The sequence below is a fragment of the Desmodus rotundus genome, chromosome 8, assembly GCF_022682495.2.
Source record: "Desmodus rotundus isolate HL8 chromosome 8, HLdesRot8A.1, whole genome shotgun sequence".
NCBI lineage: Eukaryota > Metazoa > Chordata > Mammalia > Chiroptera > Phyllostomidae > Desmodus > Desmodus rotundus.
In genome coordinates, this window is record NC_071394.1 from 54,723,673 (window position 1) to 54,741,418 (window position 17,746).

The 17,746-nt window shown below is 37.4% G+C and overlaps 1 protein-coding gene and 1 pseudogene across 7 annotated transcripts in view; one reads left to right on the top strand and one right to left on the bottom strand.

Moving 5' to 3' along the window:
• STAU2 (staufen double-stranded RNA binding protein 2) overlaps positions 1–17,746 on the bottom strand; it is a 356,018-nt gene that overhangs the window by 284,640 nt on the left and 53,632 nt on the right. For all 7 annotated transcript variants that reach the window (XM_024578270.3, XM_045186116.2, XM_045186118.2 and 4 more), the window contains one exon: positions 12,320–12,479. In XM_024578270.3, the coding sequence (XP_024434038.1) occupies positions 12,320–12,479 (160 nt within the window). The remainder of the gene's footprint in view (positions 1–12,319; positions 12,480–17,746) is intronic.
• Positions 15,690–16,371, top strand: LOC128781492 (large ribosomal subunit protein uL24-like; annotated as a pseudogene).

A 17,746-nucleotide genomic window follows, 5' to 3' on the forward strand; every position in this document is an offset into this window, starting at 1 on the left:
ACCAAGCATTCAATTTTACAGTGATAATATTTCAAAACCAAAGTTCACAAGTTTCACAGGTTGCTTAATTTGAACATTATAAAAAAACTATTGAACTTCATTACCTCAGAAAGTTTACAATTATCTAATCATTAAAAACATCATCTATGAATATTTTTATTTATATTTTGGTAATCAAGCAACTAAAATTAGCAAGAAATACAGGGTCACCAGTAATTCCTGGATTTATCTAACAAAAATAAATTTCAAATTTTTTCTATGAACACCAACAGGACAAAGTAATACAAGTAATGCTTTCTGTAGATAATCTTTACAGATACACCCTGAAGTATTTGTGGATAAAGTAATATATCTGAGATCAAAATAACTCAGAGGAGAGACAGACGAGAAACAAGGCCGGCCATCACATGTGCGTAACTGCTTAAGCTGGTGATGGGTAGAGACACTTGCTCTCTTACTCTCTCTTCTTCAGTACAAGTTTGAATAATTCCATAATAAATAACACACAATATAAAATTATAATGTCAAATTATTAAGTAACCAAAAGAGGTTATTTAATAAAATATATGTACATATTAAAAAATCACAAAAATAAATCTAAAGTTTTCATAGAAAGTAAAATTTATTTTCCATGTAAATTCTGTACCACTTAATTTGAATTCCACCTTTGCACCATACATTTAAGACTCCATCACATACAAAACTAGGTCCACTTCCTGCCACAGCAAATTAGGGGCTGACACAGAGAGAGCGCCAAGCAAAGGGGTAGGTGCCGAATACAAATGCAGGATTTGCAGCCAGGCCACGGACAATCCACCAAGATTCAAGAACCTACTCATTGGGTCTCATTTCTAAAGAATTTGTGTGAAACCACTAAAGAGTTTAAAGAGACAGGAACTAAACCAAGGTTAAGAAGAGGAGAAAATATAGGCAGTGAAGGACAAAGGAAGAGGCGGGAAAGAAAAAAGTATGAATAAGATAAACAGCAAAGAAAAGTTAGAATAATAAATCAAATTAGTCCAAATTCCTAATTTAATCCTTATGCTCAGAGCAGAGAAAGTCAAGCATGAAGGAATTCTATTTTCTTTCTGTCATTCAGTATTTGACCAAGGGATAAATAATATGCATAAACCTTAAGCATACCTCCCATGAATTACGACACATGTAAACACTCATGTGACCTCCACTAAGATCAACAAAGGAGTATTTCCATCACCCAGAAAGTTCCTCACACCATTTTCCAGTCAAGACCTACCTCCCCAAGTTACCCATCCTGACTTCTGTCATCACAGATTAGTTTTGTCTGTTCTTCAAATCTGAATATGTATCATTTTGTCTTGCTTCTTTTACTCAACATAATGATTTTATTGACTGTATCAGTATTTCAAACTTTTTGCATCACTCTGTATACCGATGAATGAATAGTCCAGTGAATTCTGCTGCTGATGGGACACTTGGGTTGTTTCCAGTCTGGGGCTACTAAGTAAAAAGCCACCTTAAACTTTTAAATAAGAGTTTAATGGACATACACTCATTTCTCTTGAGTGTATATATCTAGCAGTAGAATTGCTAAGACCTAGAATAGGTTTATCTTTAACTTTATTATAAATTGCCTAAGAGTTTTCTAAAGGTCTTTTATTAACACAAAAAGCAGTCTATGCCCTTAAAAGCACAATTTTCTTACTTCCTAAAGATTTCAGTTTAATAATTAACATGTAAATCAATTGTAAGATTTATGTCATTTTGAAATTTATCGTACTTTGCAATAAACATACAGACACAAATGCCATAAAGTTCCAATTGGGCTTTGTGAAAGGAAGTAGAAGATAAAGAGAAAGGCACAAACCATGCTGAGAAGTTTCAGCCCTTCCAGAGCTAAGTGTCTCTAACCGTTCGCGAAGACCTAGACTGACATCTCCACAGGTACGCAGCCCATTACTGTTTCCTTAAGCAAAACACCCAACAATAACTTCAAACTCTGAGATACACCCAGGTAATGCTCAGCACTAATACTTCCAGCATGTGGGAACTGGACCTGGGTTACCTAAAGATAATCATTACATAGGAATCCTCATGTAGTACACGGCTATAACAATACTGCAAACACAGGAGAGGTTTTTGGTGGTTTTTAGACAAATTAAAGGAAATTTCTACATTTATCAGTGACATATAAAAAGGCTAATTAATTACATACGCAAAATGTCTATAACTACAATTGTGGATTCTCATTTATGTGGCAGGTGAAATAAAATTGCCGTGACTCATTTTCAAGGAGCAACATATTATTGACACTTGAGGACACAGCTTTGTAAGAAGTTAGAATAGTCCCTAGAACACAGTAATCACTCAAATATTTGATGAAAGAATGAACTGATTTTCATCAATGCGGGGGAGGCTCTTGGAGAACCGGCTGGTGCTGGGACCAGGGCAAAGAAAATATAAGACAAGCCACTGAGCCAGAAAGAAGTTCTCAAAGAATGATGAGGAAATAAAAGAACACAGGAATTAACTTGAAGGGGCCATACCACTGGTCATATCTGGGACAAGTTGAGAATTAAAATAAATAATGATAGATTATAAACCTCTAAGTAAAATAGGAACACAAATGTCTATAGTGATATAAATAAATGAACAGATGAAAAACTGAGGGAAAAGAGAAAGTTTGTCGGTAAATGGCAACTAATAAATCTGAAAAGAATACTGGAATTTAAATATCACCCTTTTGGAAAGAAACAATACATTTTTGTTGTTTTAAATCACAAAAGAGATTTCCAGTCAAGATGGCAGCACAGGTAAACATGGTTCGCCTCCTCACACAACAATGTCAAAATTACAACTAAAATATAGAACAACCAACATTCAGAACAGTCAGAAATCAAGCTGAATGGAAGTTGTACAACTACAGAATTAAAGAAAAAACCATATCATGACTGGTAGGAGGGGCAGAGATGCAGAATAAGCTGGAGGCCACACCCATGCATGGGGTGGATAAAAAACAGGAAGGATATCTCAGGAGCAAAGGGTCCGAGCCCCACACCAGGCTCCCCAGCCCAATGTTCAAGAGCCAGGAAGATAAGTCTCTATAAATCCTGGCTGTACAAACCAAGGGCAATTGAGACTGTGGAAAACAGAAACTGCTGGAATCCCAGGCAGTTTCTCTTAAAGGGCCTGCACACAGACTTATGGAAACTCAACCTCTGAGCTCCAGCACCGGGGAAGCATATTAAAATGCATCAGAGACATACAGGGAGGAACTGAAGTGTCCGGCATTAGGGCAAGAGCTGGGGAGCAGCTTTTTCCCAGACAGAAGTGCTGGCAGAGGCCACTGTTCCTTTTCTAAGCCCTCCCCTCACACAGCCACAGAGCCAGCAGATGGCTGCCATAGCTGAGATTCCACCAACCTGGATCACACTTTTTGCCCCACCCTGGTGATTCCCTGAGGTCCTGCCACACACATTTGAGCCCACCCAAGCTGTTTCAAGTGGCTTTTCTGTATGAATGACTTGTCTTGGCTCATGCTTCAGATTTTCCTAAATTATTTCAAACAAGCCGAATCTGGCTTCAGCGAGCTCACTAAATAGCCCCAGGCCTGGCACTAGCAGCAGCCAGCCTTAGTTCACAACTTGGCCTCACCGGGGCACCTCCAAACCAGCACAAGGAGCAGCCATCGACAGATCACTTCGTAGCTTATGCAGTGTGACTCCAGGCAGAACACTGGCATTGGATGGCCTTGGATGTGCCAACAGCAATCAAGGCTCAACTACAACAGGAGCATGTACACAGCCCACACAGTGGATGCACCTCGATTACCCAGCTTCAGTAATAGGGGAGGATGTGCCACTAGACCCTACAGGACACCTACTACATTAGGCCACTCTACCAAGCCCAGGAGACAAAGCAGCTCTACCTAACACATAGAAACTAACACAGGGAGGCTGCCAAATGAAGAGACAAAGAAACATGGTGCAAATGAAAAAACACAGAACTCTGGAAAAGGAACTAAATATAAGGAGACAAGCAATCTACTAGATGCAGAATTCAAAACACTGGTTATAAGGATGCTCAGTGAACTTAGTGAGAACTTAAAGAGTATAAAAAAGGGAATGGAAACCATAAAAAAGAATCAGTCAGAAATGAAGAATACAGTAACTGAAATAAAAACAATTTATAGGAAATCAACAGTTAATTGAAGAAGCTGAGAATGAAATCAGAGATTTGGAATGTAAGGAAGCAAAAAACAAACACCCAATCAGAATAGCAAAAAGAGAACTTCATGCCAAGATGGAGGCGTAGGTAGATACACTTGCCTCTTCAAACAACCAAAAGAACAACAACAACAAATTTAAAAACAGAAAATAACCAGAACTGACAGAAAATCGAACTGTATGAAAGTCCGGCAGCCAAAGAGTTAAAGAACATTCATTCAGACCACTAGGAGAGGTGGAGACAGGCAGCCGGGGTGGAGAGGACTTGTGGCAAGGCAGCAGCTGGAGGGCAAGAAAATGGGCAAGGTGGTGGCTGGTGGCACAACAGGTCCCACATTTACATGTGGATAAACCAGGTGGAACAACTGGGGAGCAAGACAGACCATGAAACCTAGGGCTCCAGCGTGAGGATATAAAGCCTCAAAACATCTGGCTGTGGGGGTTTAGGCAGTGGGAGAAACTTCCAGCCTCACAGGAGAGTTTGTTGGAGAGACCTACATGGTCCTAGAATGTACACAAACCTACCTACCTAGGAAGTAGCACCAGAAGGACCCAATTTGCTTATGGAAAGCAGGGGAAGTGCCTGAAAGCCACCCACAGCCAAGCAAACAGCACTGTTCCCTCTTGGACCCCTCCCCCATATACAGCAACACAATTCAGCAACATGGAATGCCCCGCTGTGACAAATGCCTAAGGCTCTGCCCCTTATAACATAACAGGCATGTGGAGACAAAAAATATGGCTCAAATGAAAGAACAGATCAAAGCTCCAGAAAAAATACAACTAAGCAACAAAGAGATAGGCAACCTATCAGATGCACAGTTCAAAACACTGATAATCAGGAAGCTCACAGAACTGGTTGAATTTTGTCGAAAACTAGATGAAAAAAATGAAGGCTATGCTAAAGGAAACAAAGGAAAATGTACAGGGAACCAACAGTGATGTGAAGGAAACTAGAACTCAAATCAACGGTGTGGACCAGAAGGAAGAAAGAAACATCCAACCAGAAAAGAATGAAGAAACAAGAAATCAAAAAAATGAGGAGAGGCTTAGGAACCTCCAGGACATCTTTAAATGTTCCAACATCCGAATTATAAGGCTACCAGAAGAAGAGGAAGAGCAAAAAATTGAAAACTTACTTGAACAAATAATGAAGGAGAACTTCCCTAATCTGGCAAAGGAAATAGACTTCCAGGAAGTCCAGGAAGCTCAGAGAGTCCCAAAGAAGCTGGACCCAAGGAGGAACACACCAAGGCACATCATCATTACATTAGCCAAGATTAAAGAAAAGGAGAGAATCTTAGAAGCAGCAAGAGAAAAGGACACAGTTACCTACAAAGGAGTTCCCATAAGACTGTCAGCTGATTTCTCAAAAGACACCTTACAGGCAAGAAGGGGCTGAAAAGAAGTATTCCAAGTCATGAAAGGCAAGGACCTACATCCAAGATTTGTGTATCCAGCAAAGCTATCATTTAAAATGGAAGGGCAGATAAAGTGCTTGTCAGATAAGGTCAAGTTAAAGAAGTTCATCATCACCAAGCCCTTATTATATGAAATGTTAAAGGGACTTATCTAAGAAAAAGAAGATAAAAAATATGAACAGTAAAAATGACAGCAAACTCACAGTTATTAAAACCACACCTAGAACAAAAACAAAAGCAAACTAAGCAAACAACTAGAATAGGAACAGAACCACAGAAATGGAGATTGCATGGAGGGTTATCAATAGAGGATTAGGAGGGGGAGACAGGGGAGAAAGATACAGAGAATAAGTAGCATAAATGGTAGGTGTAAAACAGACAGGGGGAGGGTAAGAATAGTATAGGAAATGTAGAAGCCAAAGAACTTATAAGTATGACCCATGGACATGAACTATAGGGGGGGAATGTGGGAGGGAGGGGGTGTGCAGGATGGAGTGGAGTGAATGGGGGTAAATGGGACAACTGTAATAACATAATCAATAAAATACATTAAAAAATAATAATAAAAAAATAAAATGGAAGGGCAGATAAAGCGCTTCCCATATAACACAAAGTTAAAGGAGTTCATTATCACCAAGCCCTCATTATATGAAATGTTAAAGGGACTTATGATAGAAAATATGAACAGTAACATGACAACAAACTCACAACTATCCAAAAAAAAACCCAAAAACAATCTTGGGAAACAATTAGAACAGGAACAGAATCACAGAAATGGAGATATCATGGAGGGTTATCAGTGGGGAAGTGGAGGGGGAAGAAAGGGGGAAAAGGTACAGGGAATAAGAAGCATAAATGTCAGTACAAACTAGACAAGGGGAGGTTAAGAATAGTATAGCAAATGGAGAAGCAAAGAACTTATATGTATGACACATGGACATGAACTAAGGGGTGGAGGGGAGTGCAGGTGGTAGGGTACAGGGCTGAGGGGAATAAAGGTGAGAAAAAAATGGCACAACTGTAATACCACAATCAATAAAATATATTTTAGAAAAAAGAATAGCAAGAAGAAAAAATAATCCAAAAATATGAGGACAGTGTAAGGAGCCTCTGGGACAACTTCAAGCATACCAACATTTGCATCATTTGGGAGCTGCAAGGAGAAGACAGAGAGCAAGAAATTGGAAAAATATTTTTTAAAATAATGAAAGAAAACGTCCTTAACTTGGTGAATGAAATAGACATACAAGTCCAGGAAACACAGAGTCCCAAATAAAATGAATCCAAAGACACCCAACCCAAGATACATCATTATTAAAATGCCAAAGATTAAAGACAAAGAGAGAATCTTAAAGGCAGCAAGATAAAAGCACTTAGTTACCTACAAGGGAGCCCCCATAAGACTGTCAGCTGATTTCTCAAAAGAAACTTTGCAGGCTAGAAGGGATGGCAAGAAATATTCAAAGTCATGAAAAACAAGTACCTACAACCAAAATTACTCTACCCAGCAAAGCTAGCATTTAGAATCAAAGACAGATAAAGAGCTTCCCAGACAAAAGAAGCTGAAGGAATTCATCACCACCAAACCAGTATTATATGAAATGTTAAAGGGTCTTCTTTAAGAAGAAGAAGATCTGAAATATGAACAGCAAAATGGCAACAAATACATATCATCAACAATTCAATCTAAAAAACAAAATAAACAAGCAACGAAAACAGAAACAGGATCATAGATGCAGAGAACATTTTGATGGTTGCCAGATGGAACAGGGGTCATGGGGTAGACAAAAAAGGTGAAGGGATTAAGAAGTACAAATAGGTACAGATTAGCCACGAGGATGTAACGTACAGCACAGGAAATAGAGTAGCCAAAGAACACATATGCATGACCCCTGGGCATGGACAACATCATGAGGATTGCCTGAGGAATTGTAGGAGCGAGGTAGAGGAGGGCAAAGGGGGAAAATTGGGACAAATGTAATAGCATAATCAATAAAATAAAATTAAAAAATAAAATACATCACAAAAGAAAAGTCCTCTTTGGCAACTTCAGAGTAGTAATTGACTCAGACAAAAATTACCAATGGGGTGAGAAACCTAGTAGGTGAAAGTAATTTTGATGAGGAACACAATAGTCCCAAGGTGTCTCCTCAGAAAATACTTATTCCTTACTAATGATAAAGCATACTTATTAATGAACTTCACAATAGTGAGGCCTGACAGACATACTCTTTGCCAAGTAGCAAAAGTCATCACTAATAAAACAAATCAGTATTAAGTGTCTCCTGACATTAAACACTGAAGCAAGCCCAGGTCACTTCTCTGATATTCATGCTAAAAATGAATTAAGTCATGAGGAAACACCAGACAAACCCAGCTGATGGGCATTCCGTACACAAATGATGTGGCCTGTATTCTTCAAAAATGCCATGGTCATAAAAGACAAGAAAGACTGAGGAACTATTCCAGATTGAAGAGCAGATGAAAATAAATGCTAAGTATACGATCCAGAGTATAGCCTGGACCTACAGAGGACATCACTAGACGATCGATGGATGGAATCTGAATGGAGTCTTGGACTACATGGTAGTACTGTCACCTTCCTGAGAGTGTCCACGTATTCAGGAAATACACACTGAACTACTACAGGGTAAAGGACATGTGTCCACAACTTATTCTCAATTGGCTCAGAAATGCTAAAATTGGGGAATCTGGGTGAAAGGTACACGGGAGCTCTATATATTCTTTCTACAAATTCTATATAAATCTGCACTCACCTCCTACACACAAAAATAGTTTAAAAAATAAAAGGAGAGTGACAGCAAAACAGTTCTGTGATATACTCATAACAAGCAGAACAGCCATGCTGTAAGTGAATTTAGCTCCTCTCTGGGATATAACTACTATTTAAGACCCTCTACTCTCTGTGACGCCCGAACTCCCCTCTTCTGCAGTGCAATGGATCAGACTGTCTTTTCAATAAACTGGAATGAAGAAGAAAAATCTGCAATCTCACATCATACATAAACCTTAATTCCTGATAGACTATAGATCTAAATTTAAAAGATAAAATAATAAAGATTCTAAAAGTATTATGAGGTCATCTTCATAGCTTGGTGGGAGACAAAAATGTCTCAGTATATACAAAAGCACTACCATAAGGGAAAAGACAAATCAGGCTTCATTAAAATAAAGAATTCCTGTTCATCAAAATGCACCATTAGGAATATAGAAAGATACTTGCTATACATGTAGCTGACAAAGGATATGAATCCAGAATATGTAAGAATGCTACAAGTCAAAAAAAATAGAAAAACTTAAAAGACACAGATTCACTAAATCAGGGAGGGGCCCCGGCTGGAGGGCAATTATCTATTCACAGACTTGATCCCACTCCTGATCAGCAAGGGAGTTTTGACTGGCTCTGTTTCTAACCTTGGCTGTTTCACCCCCACTCAGGCCACCTGGTGACCACCACTGTATTGATCCCGATCAGTACAGGGCTCAGGCAAGGCTCCTGCCTCAGCCTCCTGAGGTGCTGGGACCACCAGCACACACCACCTGTAGGTAGTATGTTTGTTTGGTTTTTTTTGTCATCCTGGCCCTTTTATTGCTTATTAAAAAATAAAAGATACTTAAATGCAATGGTGAACATATATGGCAAAACAGAGTGATAAAATTTAATATTGAATTAAGCAGTGAGCTGAATGTTTGGGCCTCCATAATGGGTAACCTGAAACTGCTTAAAATGGATACATTCAGTTAATGGCAACTGGCTTATAGGTGAGAGAACAGTCAAAATTGTTCCTGTCAAACTTCCAGGAAAGTTCTCTCCTCAAAAACATACTTTAATTGCTACTGAAATTTACTATTCAATTTAGCCAAAACTGTGTTGGCCTCTTCACTGCATCTAATTGATACCTAAATAGCTTTTTTATTTTTTCCCAGCAGATGGAGAAATAGAAGCTTGAGATGCAAGGACAGCGTCTAAGACACTTGTCTTCTGTGACATTCACTGACTTCTGGCCTTAATTCGTCTTCTGATTTAAGCATGAACACATGTATAGTCTATGACCCAATAATTCCAATCCTAGATACATCCCCAAAAGAAATGTATACAGACAACAATGATCACAGCCGTATGATTTCTAATTAATAGCCCCAAACTGGAAACAGCCCAACTGTCCATCAACAATACAATGACTAAGTGCTGTGGTATGTTCATGCAACAGAATACTACAGAGCAATGAAATAGTAACCATACTGTTAAACAACACAGATGAATGTCACAAACATAACACTGAGAAAACCAAGCTATTTCGTGTATGGTTCCAACAAACAGGCACAACAAACTAAGGTATCAGAAAGCAGAAGAGTGTTCCCTTTGGAGTTGTGTGTAACCACTAATGGCAGGACGGAGGCTGCCGAGGTTCTGGGAAAGCCTGTGGAACTGGTAAAGTAATCAAGGAGCAAAAATCCATTAAGGCTGTACAACTGGAATGTGTGCGCTTGCCAGTACATACTGTATTTTAAAAGTGTACCCCCCAAATCTACTCATTCCCTCAGCTCACTGTAACTTTCAACAGCTGAAACTCCTCTCCGCTGGCCCTCCAGACTCGGTCCTATTTCCTTCCTCTGGCTCCTTGCTGGTGTGCCTCCTGCAATAACCCTCCAAGGTGGACCTGACCCAGACCTCAGCACACACCGCTCTTCCTTTATTCACACCATCCTCTCTGGAGAGCGCTGCATTGCATGGCTTCAACCACTGGATCAGGAACCCCGGTCCTGCTCCATTCCAGCTGCCACTCCCGACACCCCTGCAGAGCAGAGGCATGGTACTCAGTGCACATGAGTTTCTTTCCTTCTCTCTTCATCCATAAACTATGGCAGTGGTTTCCTAACTGATCATGTTTCCACTCACCTGTCAAAATGAACTTCCTAAAATGCTTTTTTAAACATATCACCCACCAGCTCATAACTATTAATACACCAAACTACAGTAAGTCCTCACTTAACATTGTCAACAGGTTCTGTGTCTTTAATCTAAACGTTGTATAAGGAAACCAATTTACTACAGACTAAGTGATATAAACAAGAGTTAAATTCCTACAGCATCTAATGAAACAATGTTATTCCAGGACCTGCTGTGCAGATAAAACTTAATCTCCTAGGACTGGCATTTAAGTCCATCACAATCACTCCCTAAATACATCTTCGGTCCTATCTCTTAATAGTCACTTACCTGTACTAACTAAAAACCATCTACAAAACATTTTTAAACCAAACCCATTGTCTAGATTCCAACTCCAATGCCTTTCCTCAGAGCACTCCCTCAGCGTAGAGCATTCTTTCCTCTCCTCCATACCAGTCAAGGCCCATATCTCACCTCCCCTACCTCTCAGTCCACGTTTACCATTACTTACAATACTAATGGCTGTTATTATTCACTGGGTACTTAACCTTTACCATTGAGTTATGTGTTTTATGTATACAACTGTAAAATCTTTTATTTTATACTTCTTTGATGTATAAAAGTTCTTAATAAACAGAGGTAGTGGTGGGGTACTAATGATCAACCAGTAATCTAAAGACATTTTTGAAACTTAAGTAAGTAGATAGCCTCTTACCAACTTCAAACTGAATAGAATAGAACAAGGTTTTTTTTCTTTATGGTAATAATGTTTTGGCTTATTTAAGCTTACTTAAAAATACTGGAATCAGTTAAACAGAAGCAAAAAGACTAGTAATAGGGAAGTCATAGAGTTCTGGAAAGAGCAGTCCTTACAAGAGGAGACTGCGACCACCTAGCGGATGCCTCACGAGAAAGAAGTGTTTAACTTGATTATGAGCATAAGCATGTGAACCATAATTAGGTTACAGAGTCATTGTTAGCAGGCAAAATGTCTGTTTGTACTCCATCACAAAAACATCTAAAGCAGTATCGGCCAGAAGGTAATACCTGAATTAATAAGTTCCCGAATACGTACATAGATATAGGGCTGGTAGTAAGCTTTTGAAACTTTATTAATGTAATATTGTCAATTCATGTACTATGTCCAATATAAGTCTGCTTCTCCCCAATAGATCACTGGACATATAATGTTGTTGCTATTATAAACAATCAGAACAACTTTTTAAAATTATTATTAGGAGCTTAAAATTAGAACATTCATTTACTTAGCATTGTATTAGTCACGGGTGGGGTTTTTTTTTTTGATTTGTGGGTTTCTTATTAAATTTCATATAAATGTTCTAAACTGAATATCAGTCATTTCTACAGTAATAAAAAGAATAAGAAGATGCTTAGGCTACTTTTATAATTTTTTATTAAACTAAAGAAAGAATAAGGACTTTATTAAATTTTATATTATATATTTAAAAAAAGAAATTGATCATTTCTGTCTTTACTTTAGAAAAAACTCAACCTTATTTTCTGTTCCTTGTATCCAAATTTCCCTTCGCCAAGATTTAAAAAGCTAGTAATACACCGTTAAAGTATTGACTAAAGCAAATTTTTAAAATAATTACAATTACCTTCTTCATTCTCTCACCTTAGTTATGATGCCCCTATATTTTTCATATGTACTATTAACACACCTGTGGACTACACAACCGGCCTGCTAGAATGAACAATACAGAGACCAGCCCACACAGAACATACAACACAACAGAAGGAAATGAGTATGGCCATACCTGGGTTATTATTAACATTACTTTTGGGTGGTTTCTGAACTGGTTTGGGAAGTGTAGATTCAGCCAAAGCTTTATTAGCAACAGCTTGTTGGGCCTTCTTGATACTGCTGCCTTCCGATTCCCATGTCTGCTCACCAAGACTCAGTTGCACTGAGAACATCTTAGAAAAACATAAAGAGAAAGAAAAAATTAAATTTTTCAGAAAATCAAATGTGCTGTCTGAGAGACACATTGATACACCATAGAATCAACATTTTAAAGCTAGAAGTGACCTTACAGATCATTTGCAACAAAATCTTATTCTACCTCATAAAAGAACTTTAAAAGATTGTGCCAAAGTCTGTTCTGTCCTATCCAAATGCTTAAAAGCATATATGTACATTTTGGGTAGAGTAAGTCAAGAAGAAATCACTTCCCTAAATAGAATTAAATTGTTAATACCACTCAAATAGTCCTCAAAAAAGTGGAATCAGTACAAAGAGTTAAGAGAAACTGTAAGAGAATCCAAAAGGCCCTGTCTCTGTAACACTTTATAAAATCAAATTTCTTAAACTCCATACTTAGCATGATCAAGTCAAGGAGTCAGAAAATCCTATCAAATATTATGTCACCAACACACTCTGAATCCTCCACAACCAACATTTAAGCAGTCACCAAAATCTGTCCATTTTCACGTCATAAGTATTTCTCAAACCTCTCTCTTCTGTCTGCCAGTGACACTGTGTTGGAGTCAATCTTTCATCATCTTTAGCTCAGACATAGTAATCTCCCAACTGATTGCTGCTTAACTACCTTCCTAAAACTCAATCCAATTGCATCACCCAAACCAAGAGCAAGTTAAAAACCTTCCATTGTTCACATCTAGCCTGGCACAAAGGTTCCACCTGTCTGTCTTCACTTCACACCCGCCTCCCCCCTTGGCACAGCCTCACCTTCCATTCAGATATTTCCTTATGAGCCCCAAACCTACTGTTCACCTTGAAAATTTAGAGTGAAGTTACAGGATACACATAAAATCCACTGTTTTACTCCACATATAGCTTAGTACTCTCTAGCAATACAAAGTATTAACCCAAAAATACTTATCAATTATAAAGAAATAAATGGTTCTTTGCAGGAAGGAGATCAGGGGAAAAAATGCCTTAACCAAGTTAAAGCATCAATAATCACACAAACTAACATCATAAACCTCCTGATATGACCCAGTGAGAAGTTGTAAAATTCCTGACCAAAAAAGTTCCATCTGTTTTTAAACATAGGGAAACAATCAGACAGAGCTAGATGATGGTATGTTCTGCAAGACAAGTGGGCCTAACATTTCAATAATGACAATGTCATGAGAAGAAAAACCAGAAGAACAATAGCTATTATGGATGAGAATAAGTTAAAGAAACATGAAACCATATGATAAAATACAACTACGAACCCTAATTGGATTTGTCCTGGGAAGACAAAAGAGTAGAAAAGGCATTTAGAGAACAGCTTAGGAAGTTTGACTGTGGACCACATACAGGGTATGGCAAAAGTAGGTTTGCAGTTGTAAGGACACGAAACACAGTTTATTCTTATATTATTATTTATGAACAACTGTAAGCCTACTTTTGCCACACTATGTATTAAATCAGTATGTTCAGTCAAAGTCAAATTTCTTGAGTGATGATACAGTAGTGTGGTTATATAGAAGAATGTTTTTGGTTTTACAAGATAAATAAGAAAGAGTAAATAAGAAATGTCATGATAAAATGTACTTTCAAGTTGTTCCAGGAAAAGTATATGGCTATGTACAAGAAGCAAGAAATAAAGTAAATGTACTAAAAAGTTAATGATTAGTAAATATGAAAGACAGGAGTATCCATTGTACTACTCTTTCCATTTTTCATGTAGATTTTCAGTTACTCAAAATACAGAGTTGGAAAATATTTACAATCACTTGAAATTCAAAATATGTGCATATCTGTTAAAAGTGATTAATTTTTCTTTTATTCTGATTCAGTTTAAAATATATCCCTAAAACGTATCTTGAAGACATTTACCTAATTTTAAAACATTTTATCAATGATAAGCTCTTTTTTTTGTAATTATAGTATTTAACAAAGAACTCTGCCACAAAGGTCATCTTCCCCATTCTCCTCCTAATCTCTAAATCAGTTCACAGCCCAGAATGTTGTGTCCATTATTCTTCCATTAGCCAGGTTCAAAACCTCAATAACTTCTTCGTTTACCCTTGCCTTCCTCAGGCTTATTTAACAACATCTCAAAACTTCCTTGCAATCTCCGCTGTCACCACCAAGCCGCAGGGCCCTGCAAACTCAGACAGATTACTTCATTGACCTCCTGCCTCCTATCTTCCATCTGTCACCATTTTCCAAGTCTCACGGGCCAGACACCTTAGAGTGGTCTACCTTGTCTCCTCTGTTTCCCTCTCCACTCAGTCCTGCATCCAATTATCAAACTACTGACTCAACTTCAAAAATGTTTTTCAGATCTGGACTCCTTTACACTCCTTGCCAATGTCTTAGTGAAGAATATCAATATCTTTCCCCTAAACAACTGAAAGACCATACTAACATCAGTCTCTTAACATAATACTTTCCCATTCAAACTCTCCTTCTTACCACCACCAACATGAACATTCTGTAAAATACAAATGTTTCCCGGTCAATCCTCTGCTTTTCTGAAACCTCTATTGAGAATCCCACTACACTGTGTATCTAAAACTAACCCAATATTACATATCAATTACATCTCAATGAAACTGGAAGGGGGAAAAAGGATCCTATTACAATAAAAATTTAATAATTTCAAGTAGGAATCCTGAAACACACTGAATTTAAGTCATAGCACCACCATTTACTATATGCAATATAGGGAAGTAATTTATTCTTTCTCTGCTTTCTTACTTTAGTGAAATGGGGCTAATAAAAACACAAAGACTGACTGTGAAAATTAAAACAAAATGATGTAAATGACTCCATTTAATAGGTATAGATCACAGGTGGCAAACACAAGGCCCACGGGCCGAATCCCGCCCTCCACCTTGTTTGATCTGGCCCAGCACCTTGTTTCCACCCCCAGGCAGCTCCGAGCTCCTTGCCCCTAGTTAAGGAGTAGTTACATTTAAACAGTCCTAAAATTACATTCGGCCCTTTGAAGGCAACCACGAGGTTGACATGGCCCCTGGTGAAAATGAGTTTGACACCCCTGCTATAGATAGTCAAACTAGATTAAAAAAAAGGAAAATCCAACACTGCTACCTATAAGTAATGGAGCTCAAATATGAAGACACATATACTTAAAAGTAGTGGGATTGAAAAAAGATACCCTAACATAAATTGACGAAAAATCAGAATAACTACATTAATGTCAAAGCAGATTTCAGAGCAGTGACTGTTACCAATGATAACAAAAGTAATTTCATAAGAATAAAGGGGCCTATTAATCAAGATGTAATAATATTAAATATTTAGACAACTAATAACACAGATTCAAAATCTATGAAGCAAAGCTCTTTCCTTTTGCACCATCATAGAAGCACAAGAGGCCAAAATGAAGTTCAATAACTGTGTGACTTCTGACCAGAGCAAGGACTGTAAAAGGCTTTTCAGTACCTTTCCACATTCCAAAGAGCTGAAACTGAAGTACCATGTTCAATCCATGCCCATCCGAATGGATGATGAAGTTCAGGTCGTGCAAGGACACTACAAAGGGCAGCAAACTGACAAAGTAGTTCAGGTCTACAGGAAGAATTACATCATCTACACTTGCAGGAGTGCATCAGGAGAAAGCTAATGGGAAAACTGTTCACGTGGGCATTCACCCTAGCAGGGTATTTTTCACTAGACTAAAGCTGGACAAAGACCACAAAAAGATCTTGAACATATTGCCAAGTAGAAAATGAAAGGGGCAAATACAAGGAAGAAACAATTGAGAACATGCAGGAATAAAGTAATCTTATATGCAGCTTTCATTATAAACTAGTAAAATGAAAAAAATATCTATGAAGCAAAAACTAATAGAACTTCGAAGAGAAAACCCACAAGTAAAGTCAGAGATTCAATGCCCACTCTCAATAAGTGACCTAACAATTACCAAGCAGACAATCTCAAAGACTGTAGTAGACTTGAACACCACCCAATGAACATAACCCAAATGACAGCTTTAGAACACCCTACCCAAAAAGAACAGAATACACGTAAGTTCTCAATTACCCATAAAATATTTACCAATTTCTAGCCCTAAATGCCTATACAAGAAAAGAAGATATCAAATTAGTTTATTTCAGCTTCCATCTTAAGAAAATGGGAAAAAAGAGCAAATTAAATCTGAAGTAAATGAAAAAATAAATTATTAAAGATAAAAGCAAAGATTAAAACAAAAAAACAGGAAAGCAATAAAGAAAAAAATTAATAAAACCAAAAGCTGGTTGTGTTTTTTGTGTTTGTTTTTTTTGCAAAGATCAATGAAATTGGTAAACCTCTAGCCAGAATAATCATGGAAAAAAAAGAGAAGACACAAATTACCAATATCAGGAATAACAGAGGTGACATCGCTACAGATTCTTAAAGTATTAAAAAGATAACAAGGTAATATTTCCTAACAACTTTACGACAATAAGTTCAACAACCTAAGTTCCTTGAAAGACACAAATTATTAAAGCTCATTCAAGAAGAAATATTGTAGATAACCCCAATAATACTATATAAATCAAAGAAAATAAATATGTTGTTAAAATTCCTTCCAGAAAGCAAACTCCAGGCCCAGAGGATTTCAATGATAAATTCCACCTAATATCTAAGAAGAAATAATACCACTTTACACAAACTTTTCTAAAAATTAAAGAAGGAACACTCCCCAACTTATTGTATGAAGCCAACATTACCTTGATACCAAAAACTAGAGTATGATACTATTAAAGAAAACAAAATAAACAGATATCTCTCATACAGATAAACATAAAAATCTTTAACAAAATATTAACAAATGGAATCCCTCAATATAGAAGTGATATAACATTTTAACCAAGCGCTTTTTTCTAGGAACACAAGGGTTGTTTCTACATTTGAGAATCGATATAATTCACAATGTCAAAAGATTAAAAACAGAAACCCATAAGACAGTCTCAATCAATGTAGAGCCATATGACAATATGTCAACACCTATTCAGGTTAAAAATTCTCAGGAAATGATAAATACAAAAAAATTTCCTCAATCTGTTAACAGGCATCTAAAAAAAACTACATCTAATATCAAAATTAATGGGGAAAAATTTAAATGATTGCCCATAAGATCAGGAACAAGTCAGAGATATCAGCTCCCATAACTTCTATTCAACACTGCACTTTGTACATTCTAGCCAATGTAATTAGGGAAGACTATTTTTAAATAAAGAACATTGAGATTGAAAGGTAAGATTTAAAATTGTCTTTA